General features: G+C 42.0%; 2 protein-coding genes across 3 annotated transcripts; one reads left to right on the plus strand and one right to left on the minus strand.

Moving 5' to 3' along the window:
• Positions 1-497: 497 nt before the first annotated feature.
• Positions 498-8,948, minus strand: si:ch211-106h11.3 (CCN family member 1). The gene is made up of 5 exons (XM_051388038.1): positions 8,733-8,948; positions 7,095-7,308; positions 6,006-6,446; positions 5,353-5,531; positions 498-3,184 (listed from the first exon to the last, which is right to left on the minus strand). Exons 1-5 carry the CDS (start codon positions 8,781-8,783, stop codon positions 2,879-2,881), a joined length of 1,191 nt encoding a protein of 396 aa, XP_051243998.1. The 5' UTR covers positions 8,784-8,948; the 3' UTR covers positions 498-2,878.
• An 11,415-nt stretch (positions 8,949-20,363) lies between these two features.
• On the plus strand, positions 20,364-24,483 carry txn2 (thioredoxin 2). Of its 2 annotated transcripts, XM_051389345.1 has the most exons (4): positions 20,364-20,463; positions 21,983-22,260; positions 23,852-23,975; positions 24,122-24,483. In XM_051389345.1, exons 2-4 carry the CDS (start codon positions 21,983-21,985, stop codon positions 24,236-24,238), a joined length of 519 nt encoding a protein of 172 aa, XP_051245305.1. In that variant the 5' UTR covers positions 20,364-20,463; the 3' UTR covers positions 24,239-24,483. The 2 variants fall into 2 exon arrangements, with proteins under 2 accessions (XP_051245305.1, XP_051245304.1); XM_051389344.1 differs by lacking the exon at positions 20,364-20,463 and having other exon boundaries at positions 21,968-22,260.
• The last annotated feature ends 464 nt before the right edge of the window (positions 24,484-24,947 follow it).

The following is a 24,947-nucleotide window of genomic DNA, read 5'->3' on the forward strand; positions in this document are numbered from 1 at the left end:
CGGCCTCATAACTGTGTGTTCAGTGCATAGTGGCCAATGGTAGCATGCTAACTTATATCATTCTGTTTGCATTTAGCTCAAAGTAGAGTCTCAAAGGTTTTAGCATCACTGTATTCTCAACTTTATCAGTGGTTCCATAAGGGATCCATTTCCTATAATTTAAAAAACTAATGACCTATAAGTGACATTTAATGGTTATATTCAGTATTATTTAAAACTGAACAAAGAACCCAAATGGAGAACTGTAAAACTAGTGATATGGATGAATTTGAGCAGATTATTTCCTGTTTAGGGGACTTTTGGGAAAAAAAATTATTCAAACAACAATTTAACATAGGTTCAAGTTAACAGTCAACAATGAGATATGGGCCCACTGTGTGTATTGTCATTTAGTTTTCTTATGACACAAAATCATGAAGGCCTTGCGACTGCCAGGTTGGGAACCACCAATCTACATGATAAATGATCATTTTGCTAAATATGTTCAACACCAAGTGTAGAAGTGAAAATTTCTTTATTGAAAAATGCAAAATGAACTCATTCCATCTCTTAAAATCAAATGTGTGTCGGGCAGCAAGTTTCCAAAAGAAGTTAATTGTGAGGAAGATGGAAAATTGATTTTTAGTCTGTTTGTGAACAAGTTTGTTTTTAATACGTAATCTTAAAAAGCATGACTTTATCAATACAGATGGTGTTAATGTACCCTAGTAGGGATACAATCATCATGCTTTCAAATTGGCACTTAATGCTCGTAAATGATCTGAACCCTGCCTCGTTCAGTGCTAAACTATACATGGACTAGTATAACTCGGTGAAAGGATTGGCCCTTATACAGCAGATAGAACTACAAAGAAGGTAACGATGCATCTGTACATAGCTGCTCTATAGTGTCCTTAAACAAAACTAGACATACAGTACCAAAACCACAGCGTCTACATAGGCAAATAGCAATGGCAACATGGCAAACAATTACCAAAACACTTTTTTTTTTTTTTTTTTTTTTTAAATCACCTGTAAATTTAAAAAACTTTCTAGGCTTACAGGCAGCAGTCTCTTCACTGAGAAAGTCTGCTGTAGACAAGAGACGGTAGAAAATGCAAATATTTTCGAGTTTTACAGAAGACTGAAAACACGACAAAGCCACTATTTTATGGTACAAGAGAAAACAAATCTTTGAAATAATAAAATTCAGATCACTTAGAAATCACTTATTTTAAAGTGTGTATTCATTGAAGATAGTTTGAATTGACCTTTTAATCCCCCTTTGCACGACATAACAGGTCATGAATCAAGGCTGTCGTAAGGTGCGTGAACTTAACCCAAGTCCCAGTAAAGTAAGATGCTTGGGTTCTTTAATCATATGAAAGGATTTTGGCCATGAAAATTGTAGAATAACACCAAATTCCTCTCCTTCAAAATGTCCTTACAGTTCTTATTGACCTCTGGCCGCCCGTCCTCTGCGGGGCGTTGAAGCTCTTCTCTGCCCCCAACAGTGATGTTAACTGACAACACAGTCTTCAACAGCATTTCCCAGACACCACTGAAACACGAAGAGGCGTGACTTATTGTTTTGTTTCAGCGAGCTGGCATACTGCTCGATTACAGGCCAGATCGGGCACCAGAGCGGTTCCACCCGCCAGTCACAAATTACATGTTTACATCAGTACCCGCAGTTTTTTTATTTTTATTTTTATAGCAAACAAGAGAGTGGCTGATTTTCTCTCACTGCCCCCTCAGAGTCAGGATTGTAATTTGCACAGAATTAGGTGGTTGACTTCTTGGCGCCAGAATCCCAGGCTTGTTCTTCTGGTGCTTGCTAAATGTCTCGGTCTCTTGTGGAGGCGAGGCAGGGGATGAGTCCAGCTGTGTAAACAACCTTCGACGTATTCCCTGATGCATACAAAGCCTCAACCCATCAGGTTTAACTGTACATAACTCCTCTTCTCCTGTAGCCTTCATCGTCCATCATTAGATATGGCTTTCTGACCCACGTGACCTCTGATGCAACCCTGGGGTCAAGCCCCAGATCTGTGGGAGTCTCCCTCTCCCTCTCTTGGCTGACAGCTCTCAGCTGTTTTGTCCCTCTCAGATCCCTGTTCAGCCACTCCAATGCTTCCAAACATAGCAGCACCGCCTTCCCTGGTGGCAGGCCCCTGTGTCATCATGTCTGTCTCAACAATAAATACCAGTGAATAAATACCATAAAAAGACACAAGCCACTCTCCTGTAAGAACATCTGAGATGCTCCTCCATCTTCTGCAATCAAGATCCCAGTCTTTGCTGTCAAGTCTTCTCCACGAGTCTTCCTTTGGTTTATCAATACTAATGTTATTGGAGTGTACAGACGATATGATTCCAGCTGGTTTCGTATTTGGCTCCAAAGCAATGTCAGACCAGCTTTCTATTGCCTAGTCAGACCTGTTGCTCAGTAACTGTAATGTGAATCCACACCATCAACAAAAGGAACACCAACACCTGTGTGTGTGTGTCGGCTCTTACTCCAGTGTCCCCAATAAAGTCTCAGAGTTCGAGGGGACATTTGGTGCATGGCAGCAACATGGTGGCTGGTTGCATCCATGATTTCCATAAAGATTTTGTTACAGTCTGTAGTAGTCTGGCCAGGCCAGAAACAACGTTTTATCTACACTAAAGCAGGGGCTGGTCACTTTGTACTTCCCAAGTTGGAGACGTGCCCATCTGATTCATTCCCCATTGCTCCCCGAATAATCTTCCAGAAAAGATGTTTTGACGTGTGCACCTCGCTTGTGTCTACTCATAGATACACTAAGGACAGCTATTCTATAATGGGGATCACTATGGGGGAGTTAATGTCTTTTTTTTTGTGAGGGAATGTAGGTTGGGGGGTGGGGTGGTACCGCTAGTCGATGAACTTGTGTGTGTCTCCGTAGAGCCATCGCTGTGGAGGCATGGCAGCCTCGTTGAGATGGTTGCACTCGTCGCTGCACTTGCAGGACTGGATGAACATCACGGACCTGTTGAAGCGTTCGCCATCAGGGCAGGCGAAGGTCACGTTGGCGGTACGTGTACGACGGGGAGAGCAGCAACGGCCGTCCCTACATACACCGCAGTAGTTGGGCCTGTACAGGCGAGTGCTCCTGCAGCCGGCGTAGGACAGGCGGTGTGGCTCCGGGGCCTTATGGGTACGAGAGCACTTCCTTCCTTTCTGTGGAGGGAGAAAGAAGACAAAGACAGTGAATTTTCTGGTGAAATAAGTTTAATAAGAGATTCTAAAGCCATGCTCGCAGCTCTATGAGGTTGTACGTTAGAATTCAGTGCTGTAGTCCGCACTTAAGACGTTCTTTCTATTGAACAGGCATTGAAAACAGGCGGCCAATCAATGTCACTTCTGTAATCATATGCTTGGCTGATTGGTAATGGCAAAAACGGTCTTGACTTGGCCACTCTTATTTGGACTTGGACTCGAACCTCTTTGGACTCGGTCACGACTAGTCCTGGTCTTGGACTCGACAATGGTGGTCTTGACTACAGCACTGTTAGCATGCCAACATGCTCACAGTAAAAAGGCAAATATGCATATGATGTTTAGCAGGTAGGCCTTTAATATTTATCATGTTTAGTGCGTTAGCATGCTAATATTTGCTAACTAGCACTAAACAGAGAGCACAGCTGAGGCTGATGTGAATGTCATTAGTTTTGGAGGTATTTTGTCATAAACCAAAGTATTGGACATCGATCTGGTGATAAAATGTTGGGGGATCAGCAAAGTTATTACAATTCAAGTGGAACATAAAGGTCTGAACCAAATTTCATGCAAATCCATCCAATAGGATTTTGTTGACAAAAAGAAGTGGTAGAGATATTTTCAGTCAGGAGTAGATTGACCAAATAACCAGCTTTGCAATCCCTAGAGCCTCATAGCTAGCATGGCTAAACTTCTTTTCTTTGGTTCAGCTGTGATGTGACTCTCATGTGGAGCAGGTTAAACTTTCTAGAGGAAGCTTTATAGGATCACATTGCTATTTGCTTGGAATCGGAACTGCCATACTACACAGCAAAATGAAATAACTCAAGCTCTGAGACATGAATAACAAAGCTAATCCAGTAAGTACAGAGACAGGGAAAAACAAAATAAAGGTCAGAACAACAGATGAGTGCCTGAGAGAGGAGCATGCCAACAATAGTTAAGGCTTGACACTGATGCACATTAACACCCACAGCTGCTCTGCAAACACTGGGAGAGCACATAGAAACAGGTGCATAACAACCCATCAGCCTCCTGAGTGGCTCGTGGCGGGAGGCAGAATGTTTCTGAGGGTGTTGTGTATGAAATGTGAGAGAGCAACAGAGTGGGCGAATCAAGGGCTAGCGAAGAGCCACTGAGTGCAGCTTACAGCCACAGTGTCGCAGGTTCAGTGTGGGAGAGTTGCACATCCAGCCCCCACTGACAAAGGAGGGGAGAGTTTTTCCTTTGTCACATCTCTGAAAGGTTCTGGGATTTATGCCTACGTGAAATAATGTCTTTGCTTATAAAGAAGAGCTGCATTATACATCATATTCTGCTCTTGACAACGTTGACAGTAAAGTAAAGTACAATCACTGCGTTTTTAAAGCTACCAGAGATTGTGACAAAAATATGGTACGTGCCAGACTGCTTATTGGCTCTGAGCATGTTCCCAATCAGGAAATAGTCCGGCACATAAACCTCCAAATAAAACATTGCAATATAATATAAACAATATAGCTTCATATTTACTGTACAGACAATATCAATCCTCTGATCTAACTCTCTGCCAGAAAGAGAATAAGAGTATTTCTTCTGTATTTGACGACCTGGGAATTGGTTTGTCTGTTCAGGGCTACTGGAGAAACATGTCGGTTCAACATGGCTGACTCCGCCAGAAGAGGACTCGCTCACTCTGTAGATAAAAATGTCTCATTCTAACCGAAAACACAACAATTCCTATATTCTGTAGATTATACGCTAATGAAAACATACCTATGATTAATATATGAGATTTATGCCAAGAGATCCTCCTAAATGATACACACTGGACTGGAACCACCATGAACCAAGCATGAAGCTGCACAGGGGAAACGTGGTCTAAATCAGCTCCGTCGTCGTCCTGTGGGGGAAGTTTCCCACACAGCAACAGAACCACGAATAGACAGAATGGACTCTGGCTACAGAGGGATTTAGGGGTGGGGGCTGTATACATGCCATTATATTAATACCAATCTGACCCCTTGAAAGCAATCCTTTCCTAAATCTATTTAGCATGGTGGCTGGACTGCATGGTTGTGGGCCACTAGAGGAAGGACTGCGATCCATCCCTTTATGAGAATCTTAAAAGCACCAAACACATTCCTCACCTTGACAGGGATAGACATGGAGCTGCAGGGCCGAATGTTGCACAGACGCGTCTCCTTGATCAGCTTACACCGGGCATTGTCATTGGTAACACGAGAAGAGACGCCCATCCCACAGCTCCGAGAACACTGGGACCAGGAAGTAGTCTGAACCACACACTGATCTCCCACCTGCCTCCAGGCTGGGGAGATGAAAGACAGGACGTGTGAGGGGGAATGACAATGGATGATGCAGAATATGGAGAGTCAGAGAATGAGATCAGTAAAGCTGGGGGGGAAAAAGGGCCAGCGGGAGAGAGAGGGAGAAGGAGAGGTCCAGAGATGCAAAGCACACTAGCCTCATTCACTGAACAGGCAACACTGACGCATAGAGAGGGTGATTACAGAGAGGGGAAAGCTGGGTGACAGAGGTATGTGCTGTGTGAGAGAGAGAGAGAGAGAGAGAGAGAGAGAGAGCACCTCTGGTGTGCAAGGAGCCAGTGGAAAACAAGCCTCACATAAATGCTGACACACACGCACAGATGCAGAGTGAAAGGCTCACAGTGAGGCCGTTTGTGCATTAGGAGGCTAAAATGGCTAAAACATAAACATGATGCTTTACTGCGTAGAGGAAACAGACGGCACTCTGGAGGCGACATGGCGGCACCCTCTCTTACCCGCCAAGTGCTTGTTTCCACGTGGCTTGTCCCACTTGCGCCCCACCTCCACCAGCTCGTTTCCCAGGGTGTCCTTCTCCTTTTTGGGTTTGTAGGGGTACAGCTTCCGGTAAGGTTTTGGATAAGGCTTTGGGTAAGGGTAGGCCGGATAGGGAATGAAGGGGTAAGGCGGATAAACTGGAGGCTGGGGTCGGCGGTGCACTGGAGGCACGACGGTGGTTCCTTTGTGGCAGTCGATGCTGAGGCAGCACTGGCCTGGCACCTTGACCAGCTGCGGAGCAGGACAGGAAGGGGATGCCAGGGGCACATGGCTGGGGCAAAGGGGCACGCAGCCCACCGCTCCATCGATGCAGGTGCACTGGTGCTTGCAACCAGCGCGGAAATTCTCGCCGTTTTGATAAATCCGCCCGTTGTATTCGCACGAGCGGCCCTCTGCCTTTGCTGAGGGAGAGGAAGTAGACAAACAGGTTGGTCAAAAATACAAAAACATAGTGTTCAGATATCAAATATTCTTGAGCTCATATGTAAATCTTCAATATGTATGAAAGGTCAATAAGAAGAGTTAGTTGAGAGACACACTATCTCCAGATTTATGAAGCAAGCTCTATTCTTAGACCACAGAGGAATTTTGACTTGTTTACAATGTCCTTCCTCTTCGCTCCCTCAGAGGGACTCCCCCACACAACACCCCAGATACCCCCCTTTATATAGAAACACCCCCAAATAAACACACATATAAAAATACCACTGTGCGTGCATGTGTGTTTCATGGGGCTGTTTGTGTACACACTGAACTACTTATATAAATCCCGGACTTGGCCAGGTTTCAGTCGCAGCTCATGAAGGTGCTCTGTTTTTGAAACGTGGCACGGGCTTCAAACCTGAACCCCCTATCAAAGAGAAACTCCAGCCACTTGGCTTGGAAGCCAGATTCCCCACCCTGAAATTACACATTCCCTCACTCAACCCCGAGCTAAACCCCAAACTTTGTGCCCAATCTAAACCCAAAAACTCCTCCTGCATCTGACCCTCCCGCCTTGCCACTTCCCTTCTCTCTTTCAGCCTTCCCACCGACTCTGTGGTACGTACCCCTGCAGATGCCGTGGGTACGGCCCACATCATTGCCATAGTTGCACTCTAGGCCTTTATGGTGGTCGCATGGTCGTCCTTCGTGGCAATCCTGGTTGAGCTGAGCGGCACACACCTTGCAGCAGCCGCAGCCGTCCGGGACTGAGCTGACCCCTGGGGGACAGGATGGAGGCCCCGCCGGACACTCACACACCACGGGACAGCCAGCAGTCACCTACAGGAGGGGACACTTTAGTTAACCTGAATATTGGCAAACCAACTTCATACGGTGCATTTTCCATGTAAGGAGGAGCCACACTGGACAATAGTTTGACTCATGTTACACAGATCACAGAAATTCCTCAGTGTGTGAGGCTTAAGCATTTGGTGAATACCCAGCACTGTCCCAAGCCCCACAGGGATATCTGTAACCCTCTGTCGCCTTCCGCTTGGCATTCGCCGGGCGAGCGGGGATGAAAGGTACGTTCTCGGGCCCAAAGCACCCCCACCAGCCACCCCAACCCCAACCTTCCTGCTCCTACATCTTTTGTTTCTCACCCCCCCCACCACACACCAGAGCAGCTCCAACAACCCCCAGCAGGTATGGAGATCACAGAGAGCTGCCGGCCTGACTGTCCACAGTCAGATCAACTAAAGGGATCCCTTCCTGACTCTGTCTAAACCCAGACCAGGTCCTGGCGTGCCGCCGTCACTGGTTCAAATCACTCTTGTGGGTCTCGGGTAGGCATGAAGGTTGAATATGACATTACACAATGCAGTGACAACAGCTTTCCATTTTTAGCATTACCGTTGGGTTTAACCTGGTACTTCAATCATCCCCTAACCAAAAGTCCCACAATATTCCTGTAGATATTTATAGTGTGCAGGGAGTTCGTATTGACCTCAGTGTATTTTGGTCTCCATTTGTATTACTGTTGTATAATATTACTCTAGGGTAATTTTACAACCCTTATCCACTTTATGATCATATAGTTTGTAAAAGGGTGAATTGTTGTGTTTTTTTCAGGTTATTTATTATAGTTATTTTTTAGTTATTTATATAAATATTGTACTTTTTACTCCACTTTAACATTTAACAACATTAGTTACTATATACTTTCCGGGCTGTGATTTTACATACGAAACACATTATGATAGATTAGAAAATGATTATTAAATATTAAACCTACCCAACTGTAAATAAAATAGTTAAAATTGACAACAGTAAAATGCTATTTACAGATTAATGCATCCAATAATATAATATACAATACTTACAGGGGCCATTTATGCATTAAGGAGTGCTTTTTACTGAACCTGGAAAGTTTTGAGCACTCTTTTCCTTAAATATCCTGATACTCATTTTACTGAGGACCCCCTGAAACATCCCACAAAGACCTCTAATGGTCCCCAAACCCCCCATTTTGGAAAGAAAAAAACCCACAGCTGAACAGAGGGCAGGATTTCATGAGACCATTATTCTGACATGCAGCACTGTACAACAAGGAGATGGATGGAAGATTAGGCTGTATGGCTGAATGTTACCAGACGACAGCAGCTCAAATCCGCTGCAGTTACAGTAGAGTACAGACACGTGAGTCTTTTATTCCTCAGTGTTTACATGAAGCAGCGACAGAAAAGAAACGTCAACACACTCACCAAGCCGACTGTCACCACTTGCAGGACAGCAAATAATAGAAGTATCCCCATGCTGTCAGCTGATTCACATAGAAGAAGAGAAAACAAAAACAAAACAAAAAAAAAAAAAAAAAAATACTTATATCACAGAAGAATAAATCCTCCACCGGCTCAGAAACAATAGCTTTTGTCCACAAAGGTTAAATCCGACACAGGCGATGGTCCTCAAATGTCCTCCATCACTTGTAAATTTTCATCGATCAAAGTTTGAGGCTTGTTTTTATATCAGCCCCGTGCTTTTTATGGCGGCCACGCCCACCCGAGACCTCCTTCAACCAATTAGGAGGCAGGCGCCCGGCCAAGGTATCCCAACAGGGAGGGAGGTGTGGGCGGGGCTTGGAGCTCCGACAGGGAGAGCTGAGGTTTGGCGAGGGGGCGTGGCCAACCATGAATGCAGTCATTCATAAAAATTCAGAATTACTACATTCCAAAGAGGACCTGGCTTCTGGGTGTTTATTTATTTATGTTTGAGCGAAAATAATATTTTTGATGCTTTAAAGTTCTTTTCACACGCATACCTCTGTCCGGCTGCTGCTTTGTGAAAAGTAAAATAAATATACTCAGCTGCTAGTCTGTGCTACATTAATACTCGGGGCAGCCATGGAAAACAGCTAGGAATTTCCTTCCCCCACTTTATAAAAATACTTTGAGACAAGAGCTGGACAGATAAAGTACATGTACAAGGAGAGCAGAGTGTTCCTTGGAGCGGAGTACAACTACGTGATTGAGTGATAGTGATGTTGAAAATGATTATGATAATCTCCCGTGCAATTCATCACTCTCTTTTCCTCCCTCCATATCCTGTCTTTAGCCCCCACATCCCCTTTACCTACTCAGAGGTTCCCAGGCCACCTCTCCCTGTGCACACACTCGTACACACACACACACACCAACAGCTACCCATGTAAACAGACAAGAATTTAGTTGGTTTGGTTTAAGGTTTTCATTGAAGAGTGCAGAGCGGAGGCGAGGACCGCCTGGATAATCTTCCTGTCATCCCCGCAGACACGCACACAGGAAACCAGACATCTACAGTACCTGAGCTGGTGGCTAACATACACACTGATACTCTATGTGAGAGGGTTAAATACATATTCCAGATTTATGTACCCTCAAACATACTAACATTAAACTGTTCACAGGAACACGCAGTGGGCTGCTTGTTGAGATTCAGTGAGAGGGATTGTGGGTGGCTAAATTATTGTTTTCCCTTGCAGTTTCCCTAAAATGTATCATTAAGCAGGGGGATGCCTGCAGTCATTTGTGTCAACAGGGGAGATATCATCCCCCTTCATCCTCTATAAACCACCCTCTGCACTTAACAAAAGGGTCACATGTAGAGCGATGCATTCAGTAGGCTTGTGCTGCACAGGCTGAGGTTGTTAGAGTTGAGTAAAACTAAAAACTAAAACTCGGTGTGAAAAAAATTTTTAGTTCACTGAAATAAGAATAAAAACTAGACTTAATATTCACTTAATAATATATTATATAATATTGTGTACTTACAAAACTAACAACAACAAAAAACTGAACTAAAACTGTATAAGAAATGTCTTTTGGGTTTTTGTCAGTTGGGTCAAATTTGTCAACATGAAGAGACGTTGGTGCATTTGTTTACTGAGACTGGGGGTGTCTACATGACTGTGAGTCAGTGGGTTTGTATCGTAATACCTGTTTTGACCCTGACAAGTTACATCATATTACTGGTTTAAAACTAATACTGAAACTAATAAGAAAGTAAACTAAATTTTAACATTTTTGAAAAATAAAAATGAACCTGAAACACTCTGGAAACTAAACTGAAAACTAAACTGAAATGAAAACAAAAATTAAAAACAAAATAAAGATAAAAACAAATAGAAATTATAATAACCATATTAACTCGTGCACATATACACTCACATTCATACACTTAACACAGACATACAAAAGCACTTTTTGTGCCTCTTATACATTACTGACCAAAGCATCCGATCTTAAATAAACTCCCAGAAAGTCGCTTTCAACCTCTTTGTGCGCTTTTGAGAGTATTTCCTCAATCCTCAAGGACTCTATTTTCTATTTTTTTTTCCAGTTGTTGATTTATGTAATGTGAACAAAATAGAAAACATCAGTTATATTTGTCTATATTTTTGATACTGTTATATTATATTTTTAAATGAAATAACACATTAAAACTTGCTCTGTGAGGCTGTACTGTTGGAAAAACAGGCTTTTCTTTTGGACAGGCTGTTCGGTCCAACATTTTGGTGGATCGACTGAACTACTGACCGACAGACTGATGATACAATTGCAACTTGAAAAATGTTATTGTCCAACAGACTGAATGTTCTTTTATCCTGTAAGTGTTGTTAAACTACCTTTTGGGTTTTTAAAATGTACAGTGGGCCTATTTCTAGGGGTTAGGGGGTTAGGGGTCTCTGAAATCAAAACAATAACAAAGAGGTAGTTTAATGACATTATGAAGTATCTACAGCCAGTGTGTAGTTTGTCCGTTCTGGGCTACTGTAGAAACATAGTGATCCAACATGGCAGACTCAACTCCCTCTGTAGATAAAAACGGTTCAAGGTAACAAAAACAATTATTCTTATTTTCAGGTAATTATACACTAATGAAAACATACCTGTGAATATTATATTATATTATATTTCTGCCAATAGATTCTCCTCAATGTTAAACACTGGATCTTTAACATAGGTCTGTTCATTTTAAGACATTTTAATGTGGAAATATGACATATTATTGACGTTCACAACATGTGGCTAATAACACACTATCTTACATTCATCATACAGTATGTGCTCACACTCTCACAGACACCTACACACACACACACACACACACACACACACACACACACAGCAAAATTATGTATTCACCAAACTTCCATCCTCTTCCCACACAATCCATCTCTCTCTGTCAGTGCGCGGAGGTGATGTAACAAGCCTGCATAAACAAACCCAATATGTAGAGAGAAAACGAAGAAAAAAACCACTGGATTCTCTGAAGCCTGTGTGTGTGTGTGTGTGTGTGTGTGTGTGTGTGTGTGTGTGTGTGTGTGTGTGTGCACCCACCCTCACAACACACACTCATACAGAGAGAGAAATGTGTTTTTGCTGTATTCATATTACGTTCCATTGACTCATCAAAGAATGTGTCTTTTCCACTTTGAGCTCGGTGGCTTCCATCCTAGACATAATAAACAAACATGCAGAATTTCCAACACACCAAAGTAGAGGCATTCATTCGCTCTTGGGGATACGAGACACTGCTACTGGGAAGTTGCCCTGCAGGGTGACCTTTACATTCTGAGTGGACGGCGAACGTCAGCCCGTAATGGTTAAAGTGACACAAGTCTGCTTTAAGAGTTCGATGGAAAACCTCCCTGTCACTACTATTAAAAAGTCAAAGGAATGGTTTGGGGGGGAGCAACGGCAGGTGAGAAACAGATCAAACCTTCAAAAACAAGTCAGTGGAAATACAAGACCGACAGACTGGGGGGGTGAGGGAGAGGGGGAGAGGTGTGAGGCACATGCATGAAAATATCAGGCAAAGAGAGTAGATAGAACAGGATAGTAGAGAGAGTTCAGTGGAACAAAAGCAGCTGTCCACCACAAAGAGCACAACATTGTGAGTCAGGCAGAAAGGTGGTGAGGAGAGCTTTGTGTGTCTGTGAGAAAGAGTGTGTTTGTACACGAGAGGAATGGAAGTGGAGAGGAGGAGCAGAGGAAGACAGGTGTGGAGTGTTTGTTCAGGAGAGCTCCTGCCACACCTGCTGCGACACTCCTCTAACTCTTTATATGGCACAGCCTAAAAACACACACACTGATATGAATATGTACACAGATATACACACATAGAGCAGCTTTTCGTCCAGGCTGGGCTGATCAGGATTTAAAATCTTTATCATGAGTTTACGTCATTTCAGGAAATTAAAACATATAGAATTCCAACAAATCTTGTGTGTGTGTGTCTGTTAATATCTAAGCAATGTAACAGCCTGAAGCTCTGTCCACCCTTTAGAAAATATCACATTGGATGGAAGGACATGGGTGCCTTTATTAAATAATCCCTTTTTTGTGAGGCACCGTATGAAACTTATTAAGAAGGTAGGGGGCCGCAGAAGGGGGAAGAGTGTTGAAAGCAGAAGGTATTTATCTCATCATAAATTGTTTCCTGTCTTCATTGACTGTCAAATTAAGGCAAAACACTTACATAAAAAGGCTGTTTTTATTTGTGGCATGGTTCTTAAAGGAGTATTTTGCCACATGCAGAGCACAGCAGTTCTGTCTGTGTAAAGTTATATAAAGTTATAATAAGTTTAAACAGTTTTCATTATGTCAGATTTTAGGCGGTGCTGCAGCCCCCTCAGCACCCGTACTTCCAGCGCTCATGTGCAAAACTAACAACATTCCCATGAGCCTCAGCTGTAGCTACTTTAGTGCTAATCAGCAAATGTTATCATGTTAACAGGCAAATTCAGATGGGGAGAATAGCGAACAGTAAATGTACTCAACATTAGCATGTTAGCATGTTGTGTGTGTGTGTGTGTGTGTGTGTGTAGCAAGGACAGATATAAGTTGACTGAAAGAAAAAGAAAGACGCAGAGTGCACAGCCTGTTCCAAAACAGAAGAAGAAAGAAAAAATGAGGGAAAGGGGAAAGAAAAATAAGCAAAGGGAGAGGTTAGGAGAGTGCCAGTAAGAAAGGATGAGAGGGAGGGGGCAAGGAATTTAAGTCCGAAAGTTATTTTTAAACCAAGAACAGGAACTCTACTGTTGACTTCCCAAACACTGAAACATAGATCGGTATAAGAGTCGAGCTGGGAAAAGGAGACAGGGAGGGTACACACACACACACACACACACACACACACACACACACACACACACACACACATAACAAACACTTATACAGCTGTCAGGTGTGTCATCCCATACACATGTCTACATCCAAACACATTCCTCTCAACATTCACTATATTACAGGCTCATAAATTCACACTCTCATCAGGATGTGTGCGTGTATAGCCTACTCATCAAAATATATACCCCTCAATGTAAATGCCCTCAGACCTTCAAGGACAGAGGATAAAGGCATTCATTTGAACTTCTATTTGCGCAATTTCTGCATACATATGTGTGTGTGTGTGTGTATATATATATATATATATACACACACACATATGTATGTTGCATTTGGCCTAATTGACTATAATCAAGACATGGTGTACATAAGGAACAGACAGTCAGAATATCCCAATTACAGGCCAGTGGTAAGCCTAGACAGCAAGAGAGGAATCACAACATTTAAAAAAAGATGACCAGCAAAGGGACATGTGAGCAGACTAAAAAATCATGGTGGATACAGTTTCACACTAATTGAAATAAATACAAGGTCATCAAATGTAATCATCCTCTTGGCACAATCTGCTCAACAACCTTTATACTGTGTGCTTTTCCACTGGGTAAAACCACAACAGCCACCAGGCTGTTATTATCAAATAAAGACGTTTGGGTTTCTGGGGACTGAGCTGGGACAAAACTCACACACAAAGACGGGGAGGAGGGGAGCGTTCTGTGTACGCAAAGAACACACACCCTGCCATTCATGTGCGCTTTGTCAGGGGCTGTTATGAAACCTCAGCTTCATCAATGGCTGTTGTATTCCCAACTGCAGGCTTGTGCAACCAGGATGGGAGTGGGAATAAACAGCCCCAAGAGGAGAACGATCAGGTGCAGCGGTTACAATGATCCCAGGAAGTTATTTGTTAGGAGACACGCAGTACAGTCTGCTCTGCGTCACAGAGTATCATTTCCCCCTTGACCTTTAGCCCAGGTCAGCGCCTTCTGTGAAGAGCGGGGTCAGCCTTAGCACGCACTCCAGACCCCGGTGCTCCTGAGGGGGTCAAAGGAAACTGGGTCACCTGTATGTGTTCGTCAGTGGATATGCATCTTACTGATGCTGCCCACCCCACAAACCACCCAAGGCAAGGTCACGCCCTCCCCTCTGGATTCCCCCCCTTCTTCTGCGTCTTCGCCCTCCCCTCACCTCCAAGGTGTCACAGAGAGCACCCTTGTTCTAGCCCTCGCCTCCTTTCCACCGGGACCCCTCAAAAATCCCAGATATCCCTGCAATTTCCGGTGCAATGTTTATTTGGCGGAAAGAGGGCTGGGGGGCGAGCTGCGTTGAAAAAAGAGCCTCACTCACAAACAGTTTGGGCTGCGTTCGAGGGTAAACATGTGCAGGAGGGGTATGCGAGGCGAGCGGTAAGAGGGACTGAGGCTGGTGTGTTCTGGTCCTGACACACAGATCCCACCTCAGCAGGGACACAGAGCATGGCTCTGTTCAGGCCCCAACCGCCACAGTCTAATAAACATCCCCCCGCCACCTCCTGTCTGTTCCATGGACAGCGCCCTCTGCTGGAGAGCTGAGGACATGATGCAGAAAAACATGGTAGAACAAACATACCTGAAATAAATATCTCTCTCAACACTGTCATAACTTGTAAGTTCATGTATCATAGTCAATACAGGGAATGTGTGCAATACCGTAACCATTTCTAGAACAGTGGTTCATGTCTTGTCTACCTCACAGTATCTCTTCATCAACATCAACACCGCCTGACATGTTCCAGATTGAGTTGATTTTACACTGGATGATGCCAACTATTCATTATTATAGAGTAATATGTTTTCATATAATTTAATTTTGTTAGGTCATGCTTGCATTCATACTGATATCACTCAGAGTGGCAGAAGGTGGATGTTTCAACCATTTAGCCTTCTACTTTTAGCAAACTGTTTATTGATCACTTTCAGTCATTTCAACCATTAATCCATAGTTTTTAAACTAGCTAAATATTCTGTTCAATTTTAACCATTAATCTGTTACTTTTAACTATCTAAAATGCCATTATTTTATACCTATTTGAGGTTATTATAATTATAATAAAGGAATATCTTATCTTATCTTATTCATTACTTTTGAAGGTCCAGTGTGAAGGATTTAGTGGCATCTAGTGGTGAAGATTGCGACTAACTGAACACTGCTCGCGTCTTATTTTGTAGACCTAGGAATAAAAAAAAGGCTGTGAAATATGCAGGAGAAACTATGGTGGCTGCAAAACTTGCAAAAGTTTTCATGCCATGTCAGATTTGTTGAGGTAAGTGTCTCTCTGTATGGAATATTTTAGGAGTAATGGAGGAAGAGTATAAGATAATAATGCCGATACATAGCAGCTCCACCGGCTGCACTCAGACTGTACAAGTGTTTGTGTTATTGTGTCCACATCTTGATTAATCTAATCAAAGAACAGATAAAATGCATGTATAGTCGAACTAAGGTTTAGAAGAACCTAAACAGACTTTTTGTATATCCATAATGTTTTTATTATGTTTAGGGAAATCATTCAAGAGCCGGTGAGAACATTGTGAGACATAAATCTGAAACGCAGGTCAGTACACAACAAGAACCTGTAGACCTGAGGAAGTCTCCTGTCTTTGGCTCGCCGACAGCCTCTCACTTCCTCCTCGATGAGAACGGCTGCAGTGGCGGTACAGGCAGGGAATGGATGGAGGGGTCTGGGTAGGAGCAGGGTGAGGGCGGGGGGGTGTTTTCAGGGAGCAGGAGGGGCACATGTAGGAGGGAGTCTGACTGACAGATGGGAGGTAGGAAATGTGGGCGTCTGTCTCTCCTGTGGCTTGCCGCTGTGTCTTTCATCCAGTGGCTTGTCACCCCCCTGCATCTGGATACAAATAGCCCCTGCTGGCTGTTTGTAGTGACTGAGTCCTTCTCCCTGCCATCTGCAATGCCCAGACTTTGTAACCACTCACAGAGCCTGGCATCGTCCTCTTTCTTAGTGACTGATGACACTTCATATTTCTGTTTCCCTGCACAGTCCACCTTATATCTCCTCTTTCTCCTGTTTTGCTGCTGCTTTTCTTTGATCGCAGGATCCTCTGATGTCTGAAGTGGAGTCACCAATCTGCCCTGTCTGCCTCTGTTTCTGCCACTGGCTCTAGCTGACGGACAGAGGTGAGATAACAGCTGTCTGTCCTGCTGCCCACATTGTACCTGAGGGCTTGCTGACATTATAGACTGTGTTTCTGCAAATAGCCCCGACCTTAACACAGCTCTCCTCTGTAGATCCACTTCAGGCTGAAGTGCATTCAGCACTGTGCAGGACTGAATGTCCTCTGAGAGTACATCATTGCACCCCAGAGGACACGTTATTGTACAAGCCTGGCTGCCTGTCTGTATGTCCGTGAAAGTGTGTGTATCTGAGGCTTCAATGGGATGTGTGTTTGCAGGCAGCACAGCTCTGGACCTGCAGAATATAGAGCGCAGTCGTCTGTGTGGGGGCAGGTTGGCAGTGAGCCCAGGCGGTCCGATGCTGCGAAACAGCGGTGGAGGTTGAAGACTTGAAATTCCAACTTTCCTCTCAATGTTTTTATGCATCCTGCTCAAAAGTGTTCGGATATTTTCTGTACACACATCCACAATGGTCCAAAGTGAGGGTGATCAAAAAGACCTAAATTTATAAAAGCAATCTTCTTCACAAGCTTCTTGAAGAACTGAGAAAAAAAGACGTCTAGATGAAGGTAGTTTGGTATGTGGTGCAAAGAAAAATAAAACAGTTAGTGCTAAGGTTAAGGTAGAAGAAGGTGAGCAGAGGTGTGATGGCAGAGGAAAACACGGAGGGAGTCTGACTCTTCATCTATATATCCTAAGAACAAAAGCTTTTCCCCCGTACTCCTGTACTCCTCATCTGGTCCTGGACATGGTTTCCCACAATTACTTGATGCTTTAGTTATCCTCTCTGTTCCTCTCTGTCCAGTGTGTTGTTCAGCCTTTTTCGGTCTGACTTTTTTTCACCGAGCCTTGGATGACACCTATTTCTATTCCAAACAACCCACCCACATTCTCTCTCTTTCATCCTGTTGCCCTCTTGGACATGAAAGGCACAGTCCATCAACTATTCCATCCTAATAAATTATGAATTCATCTTAAACAGAGCGCTGGTGATGTTATTACTGAAAAAAACAAACACATAATTTATCACTTGTTTAAATTCATAATAACACAAACAAAAATGCAAGTGTTATGTATCATACAAACAAGATATAACATGTTTATGCCCAATGTTGAGAGTTGCTGGTAGTATAAAGCTACTGGTTAGTTTAGCGTGAAGACTGAAAACAACAGTTAGTATGGCTCTGTCCAAAGGTAACCCCTCTACTGCTCACTGATTAACCTGTTAAATCTTATGTGTTAAATCCATACAATATATAAGAATAAGTGTAAAAATAACATTGTGTTTTTATACAAGGGTTATGTGCTATTGGTATGTCCTTTGAGGAGATCACACAAGTAAAATATAACATGGTTATATATTTGTGAGCTTTACGGGTGCTTGTAGGATGATATTGTCTACTTTATATACACTTGGGTATTGTAGTCTATAAGATAATTTTAAAAAAACAACATAAATCTATGTTCATGTTTGGAACTTGGTATTTAAGTATAACAGTGAAGGGTAAAGGGGAATGACACCTGAAAAAGTGACAGAGGACAACAATCAGACACTGACACTAGTATAATGTGTTGTATTTTATATCATCTTGTGTTCCTAATCTGTAAAATGATCAGTAACTCAATCTGTTAGATAAACATATTCAGAGGTGGCACAAGTACTCACATTATTTACTGAAGTAGAAGAACACATTCTTGTGCAAAACACTGGTAAAAGTAAAAGTACAAATTCAGCTTTATTACTCAAGTAAAAGTGAAAAAGTACAGGCTCTGAAATGTACTCAAAGGATAAGACAAAAAAATACTCTCTCTGTTAAAAATAGAAAAAAATGTCTAATTTCCCTCAAATGCATTAGAAGTAGAAGAAAGTACAGATGTTTGTGTAAAAATATAGGGTTAAAAGTAAAATAAATAAATACTCAAGTACCTGAAAAAACTACATGGGCACAGTAACAAAGTATTTGTACTTAGTTACTTCTTATCTCTGAATGTAGTTGAGTAAAATGTACAATTTCACTCTGTTTTTACACATTAGTTGAGTGACTGTACTTCTACTAGTTACTTTTCACTACTGACAATATACTACAGAAATCATAACACATGCCTGAATTGTTTTAAAGGATGATTTTCCCCTTTTGTATTGCCACAAGAACAGTTTTTTCCTGTCTGCATCTGGCATCATCAACAAGTCCCTGGACCCCCACTGACACTGACTCTTAAACCCACCAACCACCCTGAAACTATGTGTTACATGAATGCACATCCCTTGGATTATGTCTTTCACATTGAAATATCATTATAGGTTACACTGCTAACTTGAACATTCGCTGAACAATATTTTGCACATTCCTGCAAAGTTCATTCATTTATTGAAATAATTGACAGCAGTGTCAGAGAGGAGGCTGCTGTCCAAGCTACAGGTCATGTTGGACAATGTCTCCCACTCCACAAGGAACTGGTCAAACACTGGAGTACTTTCAGTGCAGGACTCATTCCACCAAGACGTGGCCATCAAACTCTTCAACTCCGCCCTCAGACTGGCCTTTTTAAATGTGCCAGTGGTTAATGTGCAGAGGGAGACACATGTGTGCTATACTACCTGTAGTAATGTTTGAATAACTGGGTTTGGTCAGGTTTTTGTTATCATTCTTTCATTATAAGTAGTTGTGAGGAAGAAACCGTCTATGGCAACAACTATTCTATATTGGGGAACTATAAAAACGACTTTCATTTTGGTCAGTAACTATTTTTTCATACATTCAAACACTGCATGCCATGACCATTTTCACCTTATATCTTGTTGCACAATATGCAAAGCCAACTTGATTAATCTAGCCTTTGGTTTGTTGACTGGGAGACCAAAGTGTGTCAAAAGATTATGTGGCGCACAAGTAACAATGATTTGCTAATATGCTTTAATTTGGTAGTTTACTAGCCACCACTAGCTACTTTAATATCTCAATTTCTCCAAATCAGCTTGGTGCAAATCAGACAACAGGTTAAAAATGTATTGTCAACTTCTTTGGAGACTCTTCTTAACTACTTATCTTATATATTCTACAAATATAAGATAAGATAAGATAAGATAAGATAAGATAAAATGTTCCTTTATCGATCCCCTGTAGGAGAAATTCAAGTTAGACACGGCAGCATAGGGGAATGCAGTGCAAAAGTACGATAAAGAATCACAAAATAAGAATACTATAAAATGTAATAGAAAACATAGACTATAATGAAAATATATTGTTTAATATTGTAATATAACACCTTTTTATCGTTCTTCTTATTATTTCTTTAATGTCTTGTGAGCAGCTTAAGCAACTGTGATAAAATCCCCCCCCCCCCCGATCAATAATGTATTTCTGATTCTGATTGAACGACTCATAATTGTATACATCATCTCTAATGTTATCTTCATTTGTATTTGCTCTACGTTCTCTAGCCTATGTTTATAATAATGCACCAATCCTTGTGAGTGGTAAATAAAACCAGATTCTGGGCGGCTGTTCCCAGGCTGGCCAGCAGGGGGCGCTCCTCACTGCACTGCGGCCATGAGCAGCAGGCAAAAGCTCTCCGCTCCGTTTTTGTCTCTGCGGCACCAAAGCGGAAGTACTTCATTGGTCCGCGAGGCCAAGATCAACGCTAGCTGAACATCAAGGTAAACACGGAGAAATGCTCGCTATTGTTTTCATCCGTCCTTTGTTGTGTGGGACATTTTAAGGGAGGGATGTGTCGTGAAACTTTGAGTGTTTTGAGTGTTTGCACAACGAGAGGAGACGACGGCGGGGAAGATTAGGAAGAGGAGGAGGAGGAGGAGGAGGACGAAGAGGGCAAAGTCACACGTAGCGTAGGTTAACGGAGGAAACCACCGGTAGATACGTAACAAACATTAATATGTGGACACAAGTTGGTTGGGGAGTGGGTAATGAAATATTAATGAAGTCTGTTTTAATGTCCGGTTGTTTCTTTATCTTTGGTTGTGTAAGTTTGTGATTAATCAATCTGTTAATGATGTTAACCTCATTTAATTCTAATATTAAATATAAGCCTATAGACCTTATTTAATTATTGAAACACTGTAAGAGCTGATCAGTGTTTGATAGAGTAAACTACCACTAGTGCTTCAGAGTGCAACTGATTAAGTGATCAATAAAGCCCATGTAACATATAATTATGTATAATAATAATAATAGATCAAATATATGTATGGTGAGTGTTATTATTTCTTCTGTCAGACAGCTACAGGGAGCCTTTTGTCAAGTTTTCTAATCGACTAATAGTTTGTGTTTTCTTCTTTTTAAGTAAAAAAACAAAAGGCAAAAAGTCATCAGTCACTCAGTTTACCAATTATATATAATAATATAATAGTTTCTGCTCATCTTTGTCTTTAATGGTAACAAACTTAGTGTTTTGGGGTTCTGGACATTTTATAACAAATGAAATAAGAAAAGTATCAACATATTAGTCAATAATGAAAATAATTGTTAGTTAGAGACTGAAATTTAATTATTATTAAAGTCTGTGGATTACTATATTCATCGTTTCGGGTATAAAAGGTAAATTAAAAGAAAAAAAATTCCCAAGTTGACTTGCTCAGATGTTTTGTCTGGCTAACAGTCCAAATCCCACAGGTTCAGTTTACTATCATAGCAAACTATGTGAAGCTCAAACCAGTGAACAAGTTACAAACAAAACAATATTAGTAGCTTAAACACGTAATTCATTGTTAACATTGTTGCACAGTTGTTGGCAGACTATCGATTAATTGGCTAAATCTTTCCGCTCTGTTCCTGATCCCTGGGTAATAACTGCTGCCAACTTGTAACATTGCTTGGTATACATAAAGTAGATTCAAGCTCCTTATGTTGCTTTCCCAGCTTACATAATGCTGGTTACCATGACATAATATTCATGGGAGAAGCCCAGTGGAACCTTGTTTGAGCTTCAGCTAAACACACATAAATCCTACAGGACCCCCACACCCACCCACCCGCGGAGGCCCTGCATGTAGAGAATGACTGTAAACATGCTGCTCTTACATAAGTGTCCTCTCTGGTGGTACAGTAAAAACATTGTGCAGTCCCTCTGCTCTTGGCTCAACTAGTGGCCTGAAATCACAATGAACTCTATTAACAAACATTCTTCTTCTGTTCTTTTATTCTATGTATTTGTCCCAGATGGCTCACAGGCTGCTAGTACGTAGAATTTGGACGCTGTCTGCGAAAGATATCCGCTGCCTCCCAGCATCCCCTGCCACCACAGCCTCCTCTTCTTATTCCACCTCCCTGCAGTCCTCCACGGCCCGGGTCTCCTTCCTTTCTCCCTCACGCACTCTGCCGCGCTCCCTTCCTCACACCTCCCGCCGGGAAGTCTCCTTCAACGTTCAGGACCATGAGGACTTCACAGAGAGGGTCATCAACAGCCAGCTGCCCGTGCTAATTGACTTCCATGCACAGTGAGTACCCGGGGGAGGGGCAGTTGTAGACCCACAGACCAACTATATGAAGGCATAGAGTAATTAAAGAGTCCAATGTAATGTGAGATTAGATTACGGTTGTGGTTATAACATTTATTCACAAATTATAAAGAAATGAAGAAAAGCAAACAGCTCTTTGAATTTGAGGGACAAAAAAACAATATAGTAGTTTACTTTTATACTACAATCAGTCAGAATCTACAAATTCTCTGTTTATTGAATAACTGTTTAATTGACTAACCGATGGAAGTTCAGTCTTGTAGCAGAAGTTGGTCAATCAAGCCAACTTTTGAAGATTGTGCAAGCAACAACAACATAAACACCCCTGTAGAGATGTTCTTTAGATCTCATTTTAAAGCCTTAAAGTGTGAATAAATGTTATGTTTAAAATCATTCTTTCAGCTTGTTGGAGCATTTGTTTGCCATCGTGCTTCTTTTCTAATCCTGGGAAAGTTTTCACGCTGGTCATTTATCCAGATTGTATTTACACACAGGGTGATTGTACTGTAATAAGTGTTAGGTATGCTATAAAACCAGCCTGATTCTCAGTGAGTAGGACTGATGAGTGCTGCTGTGTTGGAGCAGTTTAATCCAGGAGAATCTGTATTAACACTGATGGTGTATTGTTTGGGGGATTCAGTCACTGACCTTGAAAAAGACCTTGTTTTATAGCTGCCCTGCCTCTTTAAATGGCTATAAGTGTTACATATAGTGTGTGTGTGTGTGTTGCTGTTTAAAAATACATGCACTCTCAAGTCATGTGAGGTTACACAACAGCAAGAGGGGGTCTTCATCTCCTGAGGTTATTTGACACAAATTCTGTTTCAGACTCGTTCTGGTTACATTTAAACCCATGTAAAGGGTCAAGTAGATGAAGTACATTACAATAAAAAGTTACAGTAAGTAAAAGTTACAACATTAACAGACATTTGATCTACTGTTTACTCGCAGGTTTCAGTAACTCACTACTGTTTACAACTTTAGTCACGCAACCTGATTAACAGGTCCTGCTGTTTTGATAAAAAGTTAATACTTGGAAGTTAATTATTCAGTATTTCAAAACTGACAATAACTCCACCTCCTGAAAAGTAGTAAACAAGGTTCAATGTTAATGTTTTGCCCACTCAGGCAACTGGGTCAAAATTCTACTTGCGTGAAGTCAATTTTTACTTGACCGCTTTCCAAATAGTTTTATTTATTAGCACTTATCAAATAACAACAAAGACTTTAATTGTCGTTAAATCTTTATTTAAGTAAATTAATCAGAACACAGTGTGTCAGGTACAAAGCAACCAAACATTCTTGCAGATCAAAACAACAACCACAAAGCTGTTTATAAGAAATGTTTGGACCTTGTGAATGAGCCAAGAAGCATTTGTAATGCAAAATAACCAATATGGTATATTTTGCACCAATATGACAAATATGCAAAGTTACTCAGAGGGCTGCTTTCTGAAACAATTAAATGAATACGGTAAAAATGTCTGCTTTGGAATTGCTTTGATTACTCAATACTTCTGTCTTCTCGAGAATGAGCACTTTGACGTTGGTTGTGTGTCTGTGTTTTTAGGTGGTGCGGTCCCTGTAAGATCCTTGGGCCAAGGTTGGAAAAGGCTGTTGCGAAACAGCAAGGCCGTGTTGCCATGGCGAAAGTTGACATAGACGATCACACAGACTTGGCTATTGAATACGGGGTGAGACTTACAGTATTTCTGTGTAGTTACTGACATTTGGTTTTGCCATATAAACTCAAATTCTGCCAATTTCTTTCCTTTTTGTCAATGTTAAGTCATAATATTATAAGTCTTGTCTTGTAACCCCCAACTTGGTCTGTCTCCAGGTGTCTGCGGTTCCGACAGTAATCGCCATGCGGGGAGGCGATGTGGTCGACCATTTTGTGGGGATCAAAGACGATGATGAGCTGGACTCATTTGTCAGCAAGATCATTGGACAATAAACCAACTGTCCCACGCCCTGCCGTTGACCACCATTACGGTGCTGTTGTACGATTGTGGCACAGTTGGCAGCCCTTAGCCTCCAAACAAATAAACAAAAAGTTGCCACAGTCCCAGCTGGCAAATGTTCAAATGCTCACACCCATCCCAAGACACACTGCTTCAGCTTTGTATTACTGCGTCTGTCTCCCTGTTTCCCTCCGTTTCTTTTGTCTTGTGATGGGTGTGTGCCTCCAATAACATTTTAGTTCATGCCGTGCTCCATTTTGCAGCAGTTTATTTTCTCTTTTATAATGTGACGGCTCCGTGGCTCTACTCTTACTGCTAGAGCAGCTGAGCCGGTGTATAACAGTTTGCTGTAAAAGTCTGTAGAATGGGGGGGGGGGTAAGACACCGCTGTACTGCACTTATACTTTATAACATGAGGGATGAACATGTCTAGTTTTGGTGGTGGAGAGGATTTAACTTAAAACCTGACGATACTGAATGAGGTCTGTGACAGTGTTACCTGTAGTTCCTGCTTTTGTCCACATGATGGTGGCGTTTGTCTAACATCTCAAAGCCACACATGGTCATTTTACACCATTATGCCTAATAATGTGAGAAAGGAAGATGTGTGTAAGTATCTGTGTGTATGTGTGCGTGTGTGTCTGTGTGTGTGTGTCCTGACTGTAAAATTTAAGTCAAGCGGGAATTGCAAATATGAGTTTA

The sequence above is a fragment of the Dicentrarchus labrax genome, unplaced genomic scaffold, assembly GCF_905237075.1.
Source record: "Dicentrarchus labrax unplaced genomic scaffold, dlabrax2021, whole genome shotgun sequence".
Lineage (NCBI taxonomy): Eukaryota > Metazoa > Chordata > Actinopteri > Moronidae > Dicentrarchus > Dicentrarchus labrax.

Excerpts from the sequence above, each read along its gene's own strand:
- si:ch211-106h11.3 (XM_051388038.1), bottom strand. The coding sequence starts at position 8,783 with ATGGGGATACTTCTATTATTTGCTGTCCTGCAAGTGGTGACAGTCGGC. Across the intron at positions 6,447-7,094 it reads TACCCACGGCATCTGCAGGG|CAAAGGCAGAGGGCCGCTCG; the intron begins GTACGTACCACA and ends CCTCTCCCTCAG. Across the intron at positions 5,532-6,005 it reads TGGAAACAAGCACTTGGCGG|CCTGGAGGCAGGTGGGAGAT; the intron begins GTAAGAGAGGGT and ends TCATCTCCCCAG.
- txn2 (XM_051389344.1), top strand. The coding sequence starts at position 21,968 with ATGTATTTGTCCCAGATGGCTCACAGGCTGCTAGTACGTAGAATTTGG. Across the intron at positions 22,261-23,851 it reads CTAATTGACTTCCATGCACA|GTGGTGCGGTCCCTGTAAGA; the intron begins GTGAGTACCCGG and ends CTGTGTTTTTAG. Across the intron at positions 23,976-24,121 it reads ACTTGGCTATTGAATACGGG|GTGTCTGCGGTTCCGACAGT; the intron begins GTGAGACTTACA and ends GTCTGTCTCCAG.